The sequence below is a fragment of the Chiloscyllium punctatum genome, chromosome 8 (genome assembly GCF_047496795.1).
Source record: "Chiloscyllium punctatum isolate Juve2018m chromosome 8, sChiPun1.3, whole genome shotgun sequence".
Classification (NCBI taxonomy): Eukaryota; Metazoa; Chordata; class Chondrichthyes; order Orectolobiformes; family Hemiscylliidae; genus Chiloscyllium; species Chiloscyllium punctatum.
The window spans coordinates 92,912,003-92,924,714 of record NC_092746.1 but is presented as its reverse complement, the minus strand read 5'-3'; the positions used below and the strand labels follow the sequence as shown (position 1 = coordinate 92,924,714).

Below are 12,712 nucleotides of genomic sequence, written 5' to 3'. Positions count from 1 at the left end.
ATAATCCTACACAGGTGCATGAGATAGTTGGCTGTCTTTCAGTGTAAAACAATCTGCCAAAAACACGAATGTCCTGGATGGACCTCAATTCCAAAGCAGATGTTGTGAAACCACAGAGTGGCAGCTGAGTTGGGTCAAGATGGAGCATGAATATTGCTGAGAGGCTGGTGCTTTGATGCTGGTAAAATTGGGCAAGGTCAGCAAGGTTTCATCAAGGGAAGGTCATGCCTGACAAATATGCTAGAATTATTTGAGGAAGCAACCAGCAGGTTAGACCAAGGACAGCCAATGGATGTTATCTACCTGGATTTCAACAAGGCCTTTGACAAAGTGCCACACAGGAGGCTGAGTAAGACAAGAAAAAAAAACTAGGAGAAAGTGAGGACTGTAGATGCTGGAGATCAGAGCTTAAAAATGTATTGCTGGAAAAGCGCAGTAGGTCAGGCAGCAAAGGAACAGGAGAATCGATGTTTCGGGCATAAGTCTGAAGAAGGGCTTATGCCGAAACATCAATTCTCCTGTTCCTTTGATGCTGCCTGACCTGCTGCACTTTTCCAGCAACACATTTTAAGCTGAGTAAGACAAGAGCCTATGGTGTTAGAGGTAAGATGCTACCATGGATAGAAGCTTGACTGTCTGGCAGAAAGCAGAGAATGGGGATGAAAGGGTCTTTCTCAGGTTGGCAGCCTGACAAGTGGTTTTCTACAAGACTCTGTTGGGACCACAATTTCTCACTGTATACATTAACAATTTAGATGAAGACACGGAGAACATTCTGGCTAAATTGCAGACCATACAAAGATAATTAGAAGGACAGGTAGCATTGAGGCAGCAGGGTGGCTGCAGAAGGATTTGGACAGGTTATGAAAGTGGGCGAAGTAGTGGCAGTTGGATTAAACATGGGAACGTGAGGTCATGTGAGGAAGAATAGAGGCATGGACTACTTTATAAATGGGGACAAAATTCAGAAACCTGTAGTGCAAAGAGACTAGGGAGTCCAGTCCAGGATTCTCTCAAGGTAAACTTGCAGGTTCAGTCAGGGGTTAAGAAGGCAAATACAATTATAGCATTTATTTAGACAAGATTTGAATATAAAAGCATGGATGTATTTATGAGGCTCTATAAGGCGCTGGTCAGGCTACATTTGGAGTATTGTGCACAGTTTTGGGCCCCATATCGCAGGAAGAATGAACTCCTCCTGGAGCGTGTTCAGAAGAGGTTCACAAGAACACTCATAGGAATGAAAAGCTTAATGTGCGAGGGTCAAGTAAATTCCTAACAGGAAATCCATTACTTCCAAATAATTTATTGGAATTTTTTAACTCTGCAATAAAATCTTTCACAATTTCATTTTCCACTAACTGTCAGAAGGCTCCATTATTTGGCTTGTAGCACCTTTTGAAATGCATGCAGATTTATAGCTAAGCTCGAGCCATGCCCACTGATTATATCAGTGTTTCTTGATGGTAGGAAAGTGGCAATCTAAAATACTGGATACAATCAAGTCTTGATGACATCTTCATTAAGACACCCTCACTGACATGAGGACTGCAATTGCACTGTCAATTGAACTGAACAGCTCAAAAACATCTTGGAGCATGTTTCAGGGTACATTCAACATGTGATAGTTGTGTTTCATTTTGCTTTTTCAATACTACTCAAAGATGGACTATTTTTGGTAGGAAACTCCAACTCTCAGCATCTGTGTGCATATATCATAGTTTGAAATTAGCAAAAGAACTGTGATCAATGCTGCATACACGAACCACTAACACTGCTTACTTTCCCTTCAGCAATTGTGAATCTAATCCATCACTTCATGGATTTCTTAGACATTCTTGTTACAGCAATTTTATTTATCCATACACCGCATTCTATTCTCTTCACTCCAATTCTACAATAATACTCCTTTTGTTCCAACACTGGAAACCAACCTTTCAGTCACTACGAATTTGTTCTTAGCAGCTCTCTCCCCTAAATAAATCAACATACCACTTTCTCCCTTTGTTCAAAAGCCTTCTTAAAAGCCAACAACCTGTGCAATTTACTCACCACCTTTGCTTCCCCTCTCAAGCGCTGTGAACTGCAACACACAATATATATGCTGTAAAAAAATGCAAGCTATTTTTAATCAATACTTTTGCCCGTAGAGACTGGCCATTTTCTATTTCTTCAGTCCTTTGGGAACTGTCCAGCTGGCTCATATACAAACATCAATAAGCACCTCCACAGGAAATCCCACAGATCAGAATCCCTTCAGACACACATACTAATATGCTGGATTTGCCATTGAGTTGTTCAATGCAAGTTAAAAAAAAAGAGTCAGGGAAATGCTCCCCAAGAAATGATAAACCCAAGCAACAAATCCCCAGACTGGAGTCAAGTTCACCTTTTCCAAGTGGGCAATCTGTCTCTCTAGGTAAAAACAATGACTGCAGATGCTAGAAACCAGATTCTGGATTAATGGTGCTGGAAGAGCACAGCGGTTCAGGCAGCATCCAAGGAGCTTCGAAATTGACGTTTCGGGCAAAAGCCCTTCATCAGGAATAAAGGCAGAGAGCCTGAAGGGTGGAGAAATAAGCTAGAGGAGGGTGGGGGTGGGAGAAAGTAGCATAGAGTACAATGGGTGAGTGGGGGAGGGGATGAAGGTGATAGGTCAGGGAGGAGAGGGTGGAGTGGATAGGTGGAAAAGAAGATAGGCAGGTAGGACAAGTCCGGACAAGTCATGGGGACAGTGCTGAGCTGGAAGTTTGGAACTAGGGTGAGGTGGGGGAAGGGGAAATGAGGAAACTGTTGAAGTCCACATTGATGCCCTGGGATTGAAGTGTTCTGTCTCTCTGTCTGACACCCCACCAACAGCCACCACTGATTGTAAACAGGATTAATAAATAATGGGAGGGGGAGGAGGGGGGGCAGTGGGGGAAGGAAGGAGAATGCGAGGGCGGGAAGGGGGGGGGGGGGGGGGAGAAAAAAGAGAAGGAAGGAGAGGGCGAGGGCAGCAAGGAAGGAAGGAGGGGAGAGGGCGAGGGCGGCAAGGAAGGAGAGGGTGAGGGAGGAGGAAAGCACGAAAGAGAGACAGCGAGTAAGAGAGCTAAAAACGGAGAGCATGTTGTCATGGGCCTGGTGTCAAGGAGTGCTTAAGGCCCAAACACTACATCACTGAAGTGTTTCCCTCCTCATTCTTGAACAAAAATAGAAGTGCTGGGGTAAACAGATGTGCTTTTGCATAATTTGAAATAAGTGCAAAAAGTAAGGATCTGGCTTGAGGGGCTTCGGAGAGCAGTGGCTCAGCAAGAAGGTAAGCTCAGTTAAGGACCTTTTAATTTTCCTTTCTAGTTTTACAGCAGTTAGGGCAGTCACATGTTCCTCCTGTAGCATGTGGGAGCTAAGGGAGACTTGCATCATCCCTGATGATTACACCTGTGGAAGTGCACCCAGCTGTAGCTCCTAGGAGCCCATGTTTGGGAGTTGGAGCTGGAGGCACTCAGGATCATCAGAGATGCTGAGTGCTTCATAAGTAAGAGTTTTAGTGAGGTGGTCACACCTAAGGTGCAGGCAGAGTGTAGCTGGGTGACCACCAGGAAAAGGCAAAGGGAGCAGGCAGAAAATCCCCTATGGCCATTCCCCTCAAAAACAAGTATACTGTTTTGGATACTGTTGGGGGTGATGACCATTCAGGGATACAGAGCAGTAGCCAGGTTGGTGGCATTACGACTGGCTGAGGCACAACAGGAAAAAAGAGTAACGATAAACAGGACCTTAGGTGATCAGAGACTCCATAGTTAGGGGAACAGATAGGAGGTTCTGTGGCAGCAAATGGGAATTCAGGATGGTGTGTTGTCTCCCTGGTGCCTGGGTCCAGGATGTCTCAGAGTGGCTGCAGAACATTCTCAAGGGGGAGGGTGAGCAACCAGAAGTCATTGTGCATGTGGGCAAATGACATAGGTAGAAATAGGGATGAGGCCCTGCAGAGTGATTATGGAGAGCTACAAAAAGAAGTCATTGGTGATAATCTCTATATTACTTCTTGAGCCACTTGCTAGTGAGGGTAAGAACAAGAGGTTATGGCAGATGAATGAGTGGCTGAAGAATTGGTGTGGGGGAGGGATTCAGATTTTCAGGTCACTGGGATCATTTCTGGGGCAGAGGTGACCTGTTCAAGAGGTGCGGGTTGCACCTGAACTGGAGGGGGACCAATATCTTGACACCAAGTACTACAAGGGAGGATTTAAACTAGACTGGCAGGGCGTTAGGATCTTCAACAGCAGGGAGACAAATGCGAGGCTCGAGGGAGATACAGAAATCAAAAATAGGCTGGAACATGACAGGGAGCAAGAAATGCCTGATGGATTAAATCGCATCTATTTTAATGCAAAAGGGCTAATGAACGCAGGATAGGTATGTGGGACTGGGATATTATAGCCATTACAGAAAATGGCTAAGGGAGGGACAGGACTGGCTGCTTAATGTGCCAGGGTATGGGTGCTTTAGGCTGGACAGAGGTGGTGGAAGGAGGAGTTGCATTTTTGATTAAAATAGAGTGTCACAGCAGTAATCAGACTTGAAATAACTGAAGGATTATTCAGTGAGGCTTTGAGGGTGGAGTTAAGAAATAAGAGCATGGTGACATTATTGGGGTTGTATTATAGGCTGCTAAAGAGTCAACAGGAATTAGAGGAACAAATATGCAAGGAGACTGGGGAGACTTGCAGGAGCAAGAGGGTTGTCATAGTTGGGGATTTTAATTTTCCTAAAATAGACTGGGACTACCAGAGTATTAAGGACTAAGATGGGGTGGAATTTGTTAAATGCACTCAGGAAAGTTTCATCAAGCAGTATATAGAGGGTCCTACTCATGAAGGGGCAAAACTCAACCTACTCTTGGGAAATAGGGCAGGGCAGGTGACGGAGGAGATAGTGAAGGAGCACTTTGGGATCAGTGACTGTAATTCTATTAATTTAAAAATAATTATGGAGAGGGACAAAACTGGTTCAGGTTCCAAATTGGACCAAGGAGAATGTTGACAGGAGCTTGCAGGGGTTGATTGGAAGAGTGTGTTTGCAGGCACAGGCCCCTCTGGCAAGTGGGAGGCCTTTAAAAGTAAGGTAGCAAGAGTTCAAGATGTATATGTTCTTGGAAGGGTGAAGGGCAAAGTTGGTAGGAATAGGGAACCCTGGATGGCAAGACACATTGAGGCTTTGACCAGAAAAAAGGTGGCATGGCTCAGGTAAAGGCAGCTGGGATCAAGGGAACCTCTGGAGGTATACTGGGAATACAGGAATTTACTGAAGGAAATCAGGAGAGCGAAGAGGCACAAGATAGCCTTGGCTGAGAAGATTAGGATGAATCCAAAGAGGTACTTTAAGTATATTAAAAGGAAAAAGAATAATGCGAGAGAGAATAGGGCCCCTCAAGGACCAAAGTGGACATGTATATTAGAATCACAGAAGATGGGTGAGATTCTCAATGAATACTTCTCCTCCGTATTTACCATGGAAAAAGACAAGATGACTTGGGAATTTGGGGAAGTTAGTGGTGATATCTTGGGGACAGTCCATATCACAATAGAGATGGTGTTTGATATATTAGAATTATGAAGATGGATTAATTTCCTGGTCCTGAACAGATATATTCAATAACACTGCAAGAGGCTAGAGAAGAAATTACAGGGGCCCTGGCTGATTTTTTGCATCATCGTTAGCCACAGGGGAGGTCCTGGAAGATTGAAGGGTAGCGAATATTGAACCATTATTCAAGAAGGGCTGCAAACAAAAGCCTGGGAACTATAGATCAGTAAGCTTAACATCCAGGGTGGGTAAGTTACTTGAAAAGATTCTGAGGGATAAGATGTACATGTGTTGAAAGACAGGGTTTGATTAGGAGTAGTCAGCATGGCTTTGTATGTGAGAGATCATGCCTCACAAATTTCTCAGGAGTTCTTTGGATGAACAGACCAGGAAGGTTGACGAGGCAGGGCAGTAGACATGGTCTATATGGATTTTAGTAAGGCCTTTGATAAGTTCCCACATAGTAGGTTGCTCTGGAAGGTTAGATCGCATGGAATCTAGGGCAAGCTGGCAAATCGGATACACAATTGGCTTGATGGCAGGAAGAAGAGGGTAATAGTGGAAGGATGCTTGTCAGACTGGAGGCCTGTGACTAGTGGAATGCCTTATGTGCTGGGTTCATTACTGTTTGTTATCTACATCAAATGATTTGGACAAGAACATACAAGGCATGATTACTAAGTTTGCTGAAGACATTAAAAAATAGGCGGTATAGTGGACAATGAAGGAGGTTATCAGAAATTTCAGCAGGACCTTGATCAGCTGGGGAAGTGGACCAAGAAATGGCAAATGGAGTTTAATATATCTAAGTGTGAAGCCTTGCATTTTGGAAAATCAAATCAAGGTAGGAATTTAATGATGAATGGTAGGGCCTTAAAGATTGTATTGGAACAGAGAGACCTAGGAGTTCAGGTTCACAATTCTCAGAAAACGGAGTTACAGGTGGACAGGGCAGTGAAGGCAGCTTCTGGCACACTGGCCTTAGTCAGTCAGGACATCAAGTATACAAGTTGGGAAGTTATGTTGCAGTTGTACAGGACATTAGTGAGGCCGCACTTGGAGCATTATGTTCAGTTTTGGTCACCTTGTTCTAGGAAGGGTATTATGAAACTGCAAAGAGTGCAGAAGAAATTTACAAGAATGTTGCCTGCATTCAATGGTCTCAGCTATAGGAAGAGGTTAGACAAGCTAGGACGTTTTTTTCTTTAGAGCGTGGGAGACTGAGGGGGTACCTTGTAGAGGTGTATAAGATCATGAGAGGTATGGATAGAGTGAATGTACTTGGTCTTTTTCGAAGGGCTGGAGAATCAAGGCCGAGAGGGCATCAGTTTAAGGTTAAAGGAGAAAGAATCAAAGGGAACCTTCTTTGTTTACAGAGAGGGTGGTATGCGTACGGAATGAGTTGCCAGTGGAAGTGGTGGTTGAGGCTGGTACACTAGCAACATTTAAAAGGCATTTGGATAAATACATGGAAAGGAAAGGTTTAGAAGGATATGGGCCAAATGCAGGAAAATGGGGTTAGCGTGGATGGACATTTTGGTTGGCATGGACCAGTTTGGGCCAAAGGGCTGTGGTTAACTTGTTCTAGGAAGGATATTATGAAACTGCAAAGAGTGCAGAAGAAAGTTACAAGGATGTTGCCTGGACTCAATGGTCTCAGCTATCGGAAGAGGTTGGACAAGCTAGGACGTTTTTTCTTTAGAGCGTGCTGTAGGACTTGATGAGAGCTAGAGAGCGAGTGAGAGAACAAATGAATTTTAACAGAAGCAGCCATGTAAATACTGTGGCCACAAGAGCAAGTTAAGGCTTGGAATTCAGTGAATAACTTGAATTCCAATTTGATGACGGTAGCCCAGCAACACTCAAGCTGATTCTATCAAAGGACAATGATGTCTGCTTTAAGGATAACTGTGGCACCAAACTTCAACATTCACTCTGTCCACTACCAACACACATTGGCAGCATTAGAATAAACAAAGATGCACTGCTGCAACTCAGCAAAGGATCTGTTGGCAGCCAACTCAATCTCTACCACCCAGAAGGGCAAAGTCAGCAGACACACTAGAACACCACCACCTTCAAGGTCCATTTCAAACCAGATACACTTCACAAAGAAATTTGCCATCCTTATTTGGATTGGTCTACATGTCTTCATACTTAGAGCAATAGGACCAATTCTTAACCACCCTTTGAAATGGCAAAGCAAACCAATCAGTTCAACGGCATTTAGGTATGGGCAACACATGCTACACTTGTCACCAATGTTCTCATCTCACAAAAAGATGAAACAAAAGCCATTCTACAGATGCATCGGTTAGTCAACATTCCACACTACAAAGGGCAGAGATAACAAAATACAGCAGGGTGAGTTAGATAGGGCAGAAGAGAATAGAATAAATTCAAAGCATTATGAGCTTTTTAAAAATAAATTTTAAAACAAACATTATGCTGGAAATGCTCAGTAGATCAGGCACCATCATTGAGCAAAGAAAATCAGCAACATACAAAGGCCAGAACTGGAAAACTCACACAAATGAGTTATTGAGGAAGTTAAACACAATACAGGAGAATTTTAAACTGAAGGTCTTAAAGGCCTAGAAGCCAATGTACTTCAACGAGCTCTGGGGTGAAAGGTGAACAGAATTTTTTGCAAGTTAGGATTTGAGTAGAATTTTGGATGAGCTTATACTTATAGAAGGTGAAAAGATGGGAAACCAAACAGGAGAGTGTATGAATTCAAGTCTGGATATAACACAAGAATTGATGGAATTCCAGAAGATGGTGGGCTGAGGCAAATGCGAATTTTGGAAAAAGAAAATCCCACAGCAAAATGAAACAGATCCATATTTCAAAGTTATGATAGTGAACATGCCTTACCAATCAACAGGGTTCAATAAACAAGTTTGGTACAGATAAATAATCAATAACACTTGCTAATATGACTTGTACATGAATACATAATTGCCACTTTCAAATTACCTGATCTCGTCCTGACTTATGTGAAGCCATGTGACGATCCAGTTGTGTCCTGTAGGCAAAAGTGTAGCTGCAAATGGAGCAGCTGAAGTTGTCTTCATTTTTTTCATGCCGATATTTAATGTGCTCTTTAAGAGAAGTCAAGCGCTTGTAGCCTCTATCACAATATGGGCAGGTAAGTAGCTGAGCAAAAGCATCTGGTGTTCCTAAAAACGTAAAATAATACCCATGTAAATCCTCAATTCTAATATATTTCTAAGATAGAACTGGCTACTGTAGGCTCTGGTATGCCTGTAATATATATTTTTGCAGTATTTTGTAGATACTGCAAAAATATATATTACAGCTTGTGTGGCATCTAAAGGTTAAAAACTAAAATGATCATGGTACTATTTTGATCCAGCTAAGTGAAGGGCCTTTTCCTTCTGCAATAGAAACCAATTTCAGAACATTGCAGGAAATATGCCGCAACCTTTAAAAGGGACAACACAGCTTTACCTGAATGATCATATAGAATGAGAGTATATTGAAAAATAAGACATTCTGTTAAAACCTTTTGTCATGCATTGACCAAGTTACTTGCAAGGTGTAGTCAGAGTCATAGAGATGTACAGCATGGAAACAGACCCTTCGGTCCAACTCATCCATGCCGACCAGATATCCCAACCCAATCTAGTCCCACCTGCCAGCACCTGGCCCATATCCCTCCAAACCCTTCCTATTCATATACTCATCCAAATGCATTTTAAATGTTGCAGTTGTACTAGCCTCCAGCACTTCCTCTGGCAGCTCATTCCACACATGTGCCACCCTCTGCGTGAAAAGGTTGCCCCTTAGGTCTCTTTTATATCTTCCCCCTCTCACCCCCAACCTATGCCCTCTACTTCTGGACTGCCCCACCCCTGGGAAGAGAGTTTGTCTATTTATCCTATCCATGCTCCTCATGATTTTGTAAACCCCTATAAAGGTCACCCCTCAGCCTCTGATGCTAGAAAAACAACCCTAATTATTCAGTCTCTCCCTATAGCTCAAATCCTCCAACCCTGGTAACATCCTTGTACCTCTTTTCTGAACCCTTTCAAGTTTCACAACATCTTTCCGATAGGAAGGAGACCAGAATTGCATGCAATATTCCAACAGTGGCCTAAGCAATGTCCTGTACAGCTGCAACATGATCTCCCAACTCCTGTACTCAATACTCTGACCAACAAAAGAAAGCATACCAAACGCCTTCTTCACTATCCTATCTACCTGCGACTCCACTTTCAAGGAGCTATGAACCTTCACTCCAAGGTCTCTTTGTTCAGCAACACTCCCTAGGACCCTACCAATAAGTGATTAAGTCCTGCTAAGATTTGCCTTCCCAAAATCTTGGATCACAATATCCCCAAATAAAAAGGCAACAACACTTTACACAACATGAATATTGATCGGCAAGTGAGCTCTGATTGGTTTTTCCACAACACCACTTCTATGTATCAGTATTTTGTCTTCTCATACAGTATAACAAGTTGGTTTCACAAAGCTCCACCTTCACTTACAACATGCCCAAAGGTAAAAATCACAGAACACCAGGTTACAGTCCAACAGATTTATTTGGAAGTTCTAGCTTTTGGAACGCTGTTCCTTCATCAGGTGACTTGAAGGAGCAGTGCTCTGAAAGCCAGTGCTTCCAAATAAATCTGTTGGATTATAACCTGGTGCTGTGTGATATTTAACTTTGTACATTCCAGTCCAATGCGGCTCCTCCAAATCAAAACATGCCTGAAGCGGCAGTCAAAGGCATGGACCAAAAATGGTTCCATGAAAAAAAAACAAGCAGCACAAGGGCCAGATAAAGCACTGGAAGGAGAATTACAGCCTCTACGTCTGCAAGGTGCTAAAGCAGGTCCACCCAAAATTCAGAAATTCCTCCTCTGCCACGAGTGTCATCAATTCATTCATCAATGACATTTTCAAGTACAGTGCATGCAAGGCCTTCCGCCTCATCCACTACTGCAAGCGGCAGACCATCTGCTCCCGGGAGGTCCAGTCTGTTTCCTGCTGCCAAGGAAGCTGGCCAAGCACTAGGCAGCCACTAAATACCCCAGCTGAAAATGGAAGTAAAAATTTGGTTTCCTTTCCTTTGGTAACTCTTTCTAATGTCCTGATGAGCACAAAATGAAGCTGTTACCTTTTCTGCAATACTGAAGCATGGCATTTACATTCTATTAAGTAATTACAATATTTATGCAGTTTCCTTGTACTCAGAGTTCAACATATATGAAATGTTATTTACAAAGTTTACTTTTCCTGTTACACTGCTTCTAAAGCCCTTTTTCTAGTTGCTAATTAATCATCTGCAGCATTGGTCATGAGGTCTGCTGCACATTTTGTAATCTTTACTGTGGTTCCATTCTAATCTTGAGAAAAATTGATTTTTGTCAATTTATTAGTGACCGGGATAGAGGAAATAAGAATATGATTGAGCTGTTCAGATTTTTGGTTCTCAAATGGATTTCTATCAAAGGCTATATTTAGAAGAACTGTATCCTTAAACTATACAGATCAGAAAATTAAGACGTGATGCATTCACAACATCAGAATACAGCAATGTATTTTGAAAATACAAGGGGCACTTTGAATGCAAGGGCTTCAGATACCACGTGCCAATACTTTAATTCAGTGGATGAACTGCTCATTAATCTGTAGAAAAGATATAGCTCCATCTTTTTGAATTTTACTTAGAGGCACCAAATGCATTTTTCTGTGTAAGTTAATTAATATCTCCCATCATAAACATATTACTTTGGATAAGCATTTTTCTTTGCTCAGTTTTGAGCATCTATTCTCAATTGCATGTTGATCATTTTTCTAGAAATGCTACAAATGTTCCAGCACCTGAGATGTACAATACTCGAGGAGTGCCAGCTGCTTGGATGGTAGGAAGGTCAATTAAAGGGGGCCAGTGCTGACCAAAGAAAGAGAAGATCAAAAAAAAACCCTAAAGAATAAACGTGTTCAGACTTTTTTAGGCAGAAGGCAAAGATGTAAAAGCTGCTGAACAGAAAACGAGAGCACGCACAAACGCGATTCATGTGGCCTGGAACGTTTGGGTTCAGGAACCCTAACAATTCCAACATGCTGGCTCTGCCATTGTGGACAACTTTGATGAAGCTCATTATCCAACGGCTGCAGGGAGGTTTAGCAATCACCGTATGAAATTTTTCAAGGGGACTGTCCAGTTACTACTATTATTTACCCCTTAACGGTGTCTGTCTGACTGGGGGCCTATGTTCAAAGATTGGGTTTAAATCATAGACATTAATTTGATTACATTATTTAATTTTGCTCTGCTAAAGTTATAGTATTAATAAATTGTTAATTCCTTTTTAAACTATATATTTGGTATCTAATATCAGTTATGCCTAAAATTTGATCACGAATAATTGGGTAATTTTAAAGGGCCATTGAATTTTTAATTTCACTGTGCTGGAATATCTAGCATTAGCAAGTTTAACTTGACCTGACCTTTCCCTTTGTGTAACAACTTTTTTTCACATTATCCTGTCGGTACATCGCTACAAAAAAAATGTCATGGTACTACTTTTAAAAAATACAGTTGGTTTTTACAAGCTATGTAGTACACTCACTGAACATGAACTGTATCAACAAATTGTCTCCAATGATGGAAATAAACAGAGGCAGAGAAATGTAGTAATGATGAGAAGGAGTGGTGACTATAGAAAGATTGAGAATAAAAGTTTTGAAAAGGCTTTTGAAAAAGAGGCGGTGGTGTAATGGTATTGTCACTGGATAAATAACCCAGAGACTCAGGCAATGCTCTGGGGACGTGTATATGAATTCCACCAGAACGTGTGGTTAAATTTGAATTCAATTAATAAATAACTTGAACTAAAAGCTAGTCAAAATGGCAATCACAAGGTCATTGTCAATTATCGTAAAACCCATCTGGTTCACTAATATTATAGAAAAGAAAATCTCCAACTCTCACGGACGGGGCTATAAGGGTCTCTCAATCCAGAGCAATATGGGTGAATCTTAAAATAACCTACAAAGTCTAATCAAAGGAATTAAACAGAACAGATGCTCAACATCAACCAAGGCAATGATGACGCATACAGTCCCACCATCCCTGCAAAATCCTCCTAACATCGAAGGGCTTATA

At 42.1% G+C, this 12,712-nt stretch overlaps 1 protein-coding gene across 8 annotated transcripts in view; it reads right to left on the bottom strand.

The window, feature by feature from the left end:
• zeb1b (zinc finger E-box binding homeobox 1b) overlaps positions 1 to 12,712 on the bottom strand; it is a 179,206-nt gene that overhangs the window by 34,717 nt on the left and 131,777 nt on the right. For all 8 annotated transcript variants that reach the window (XM_072576083.1, XM_072576089.1, XM_072576085.1 and 5 more), the window contains one exon: positions 8,548 to 8,750. In XM_072576083.1, the coding sequence (XP_072432184.1) occupies positions 8,548 to 8,750 (203 nt within the window). The remainder of the gene's footprint in view (positions 1 to 8,547; positions 8,751 to 12,712) is intronic.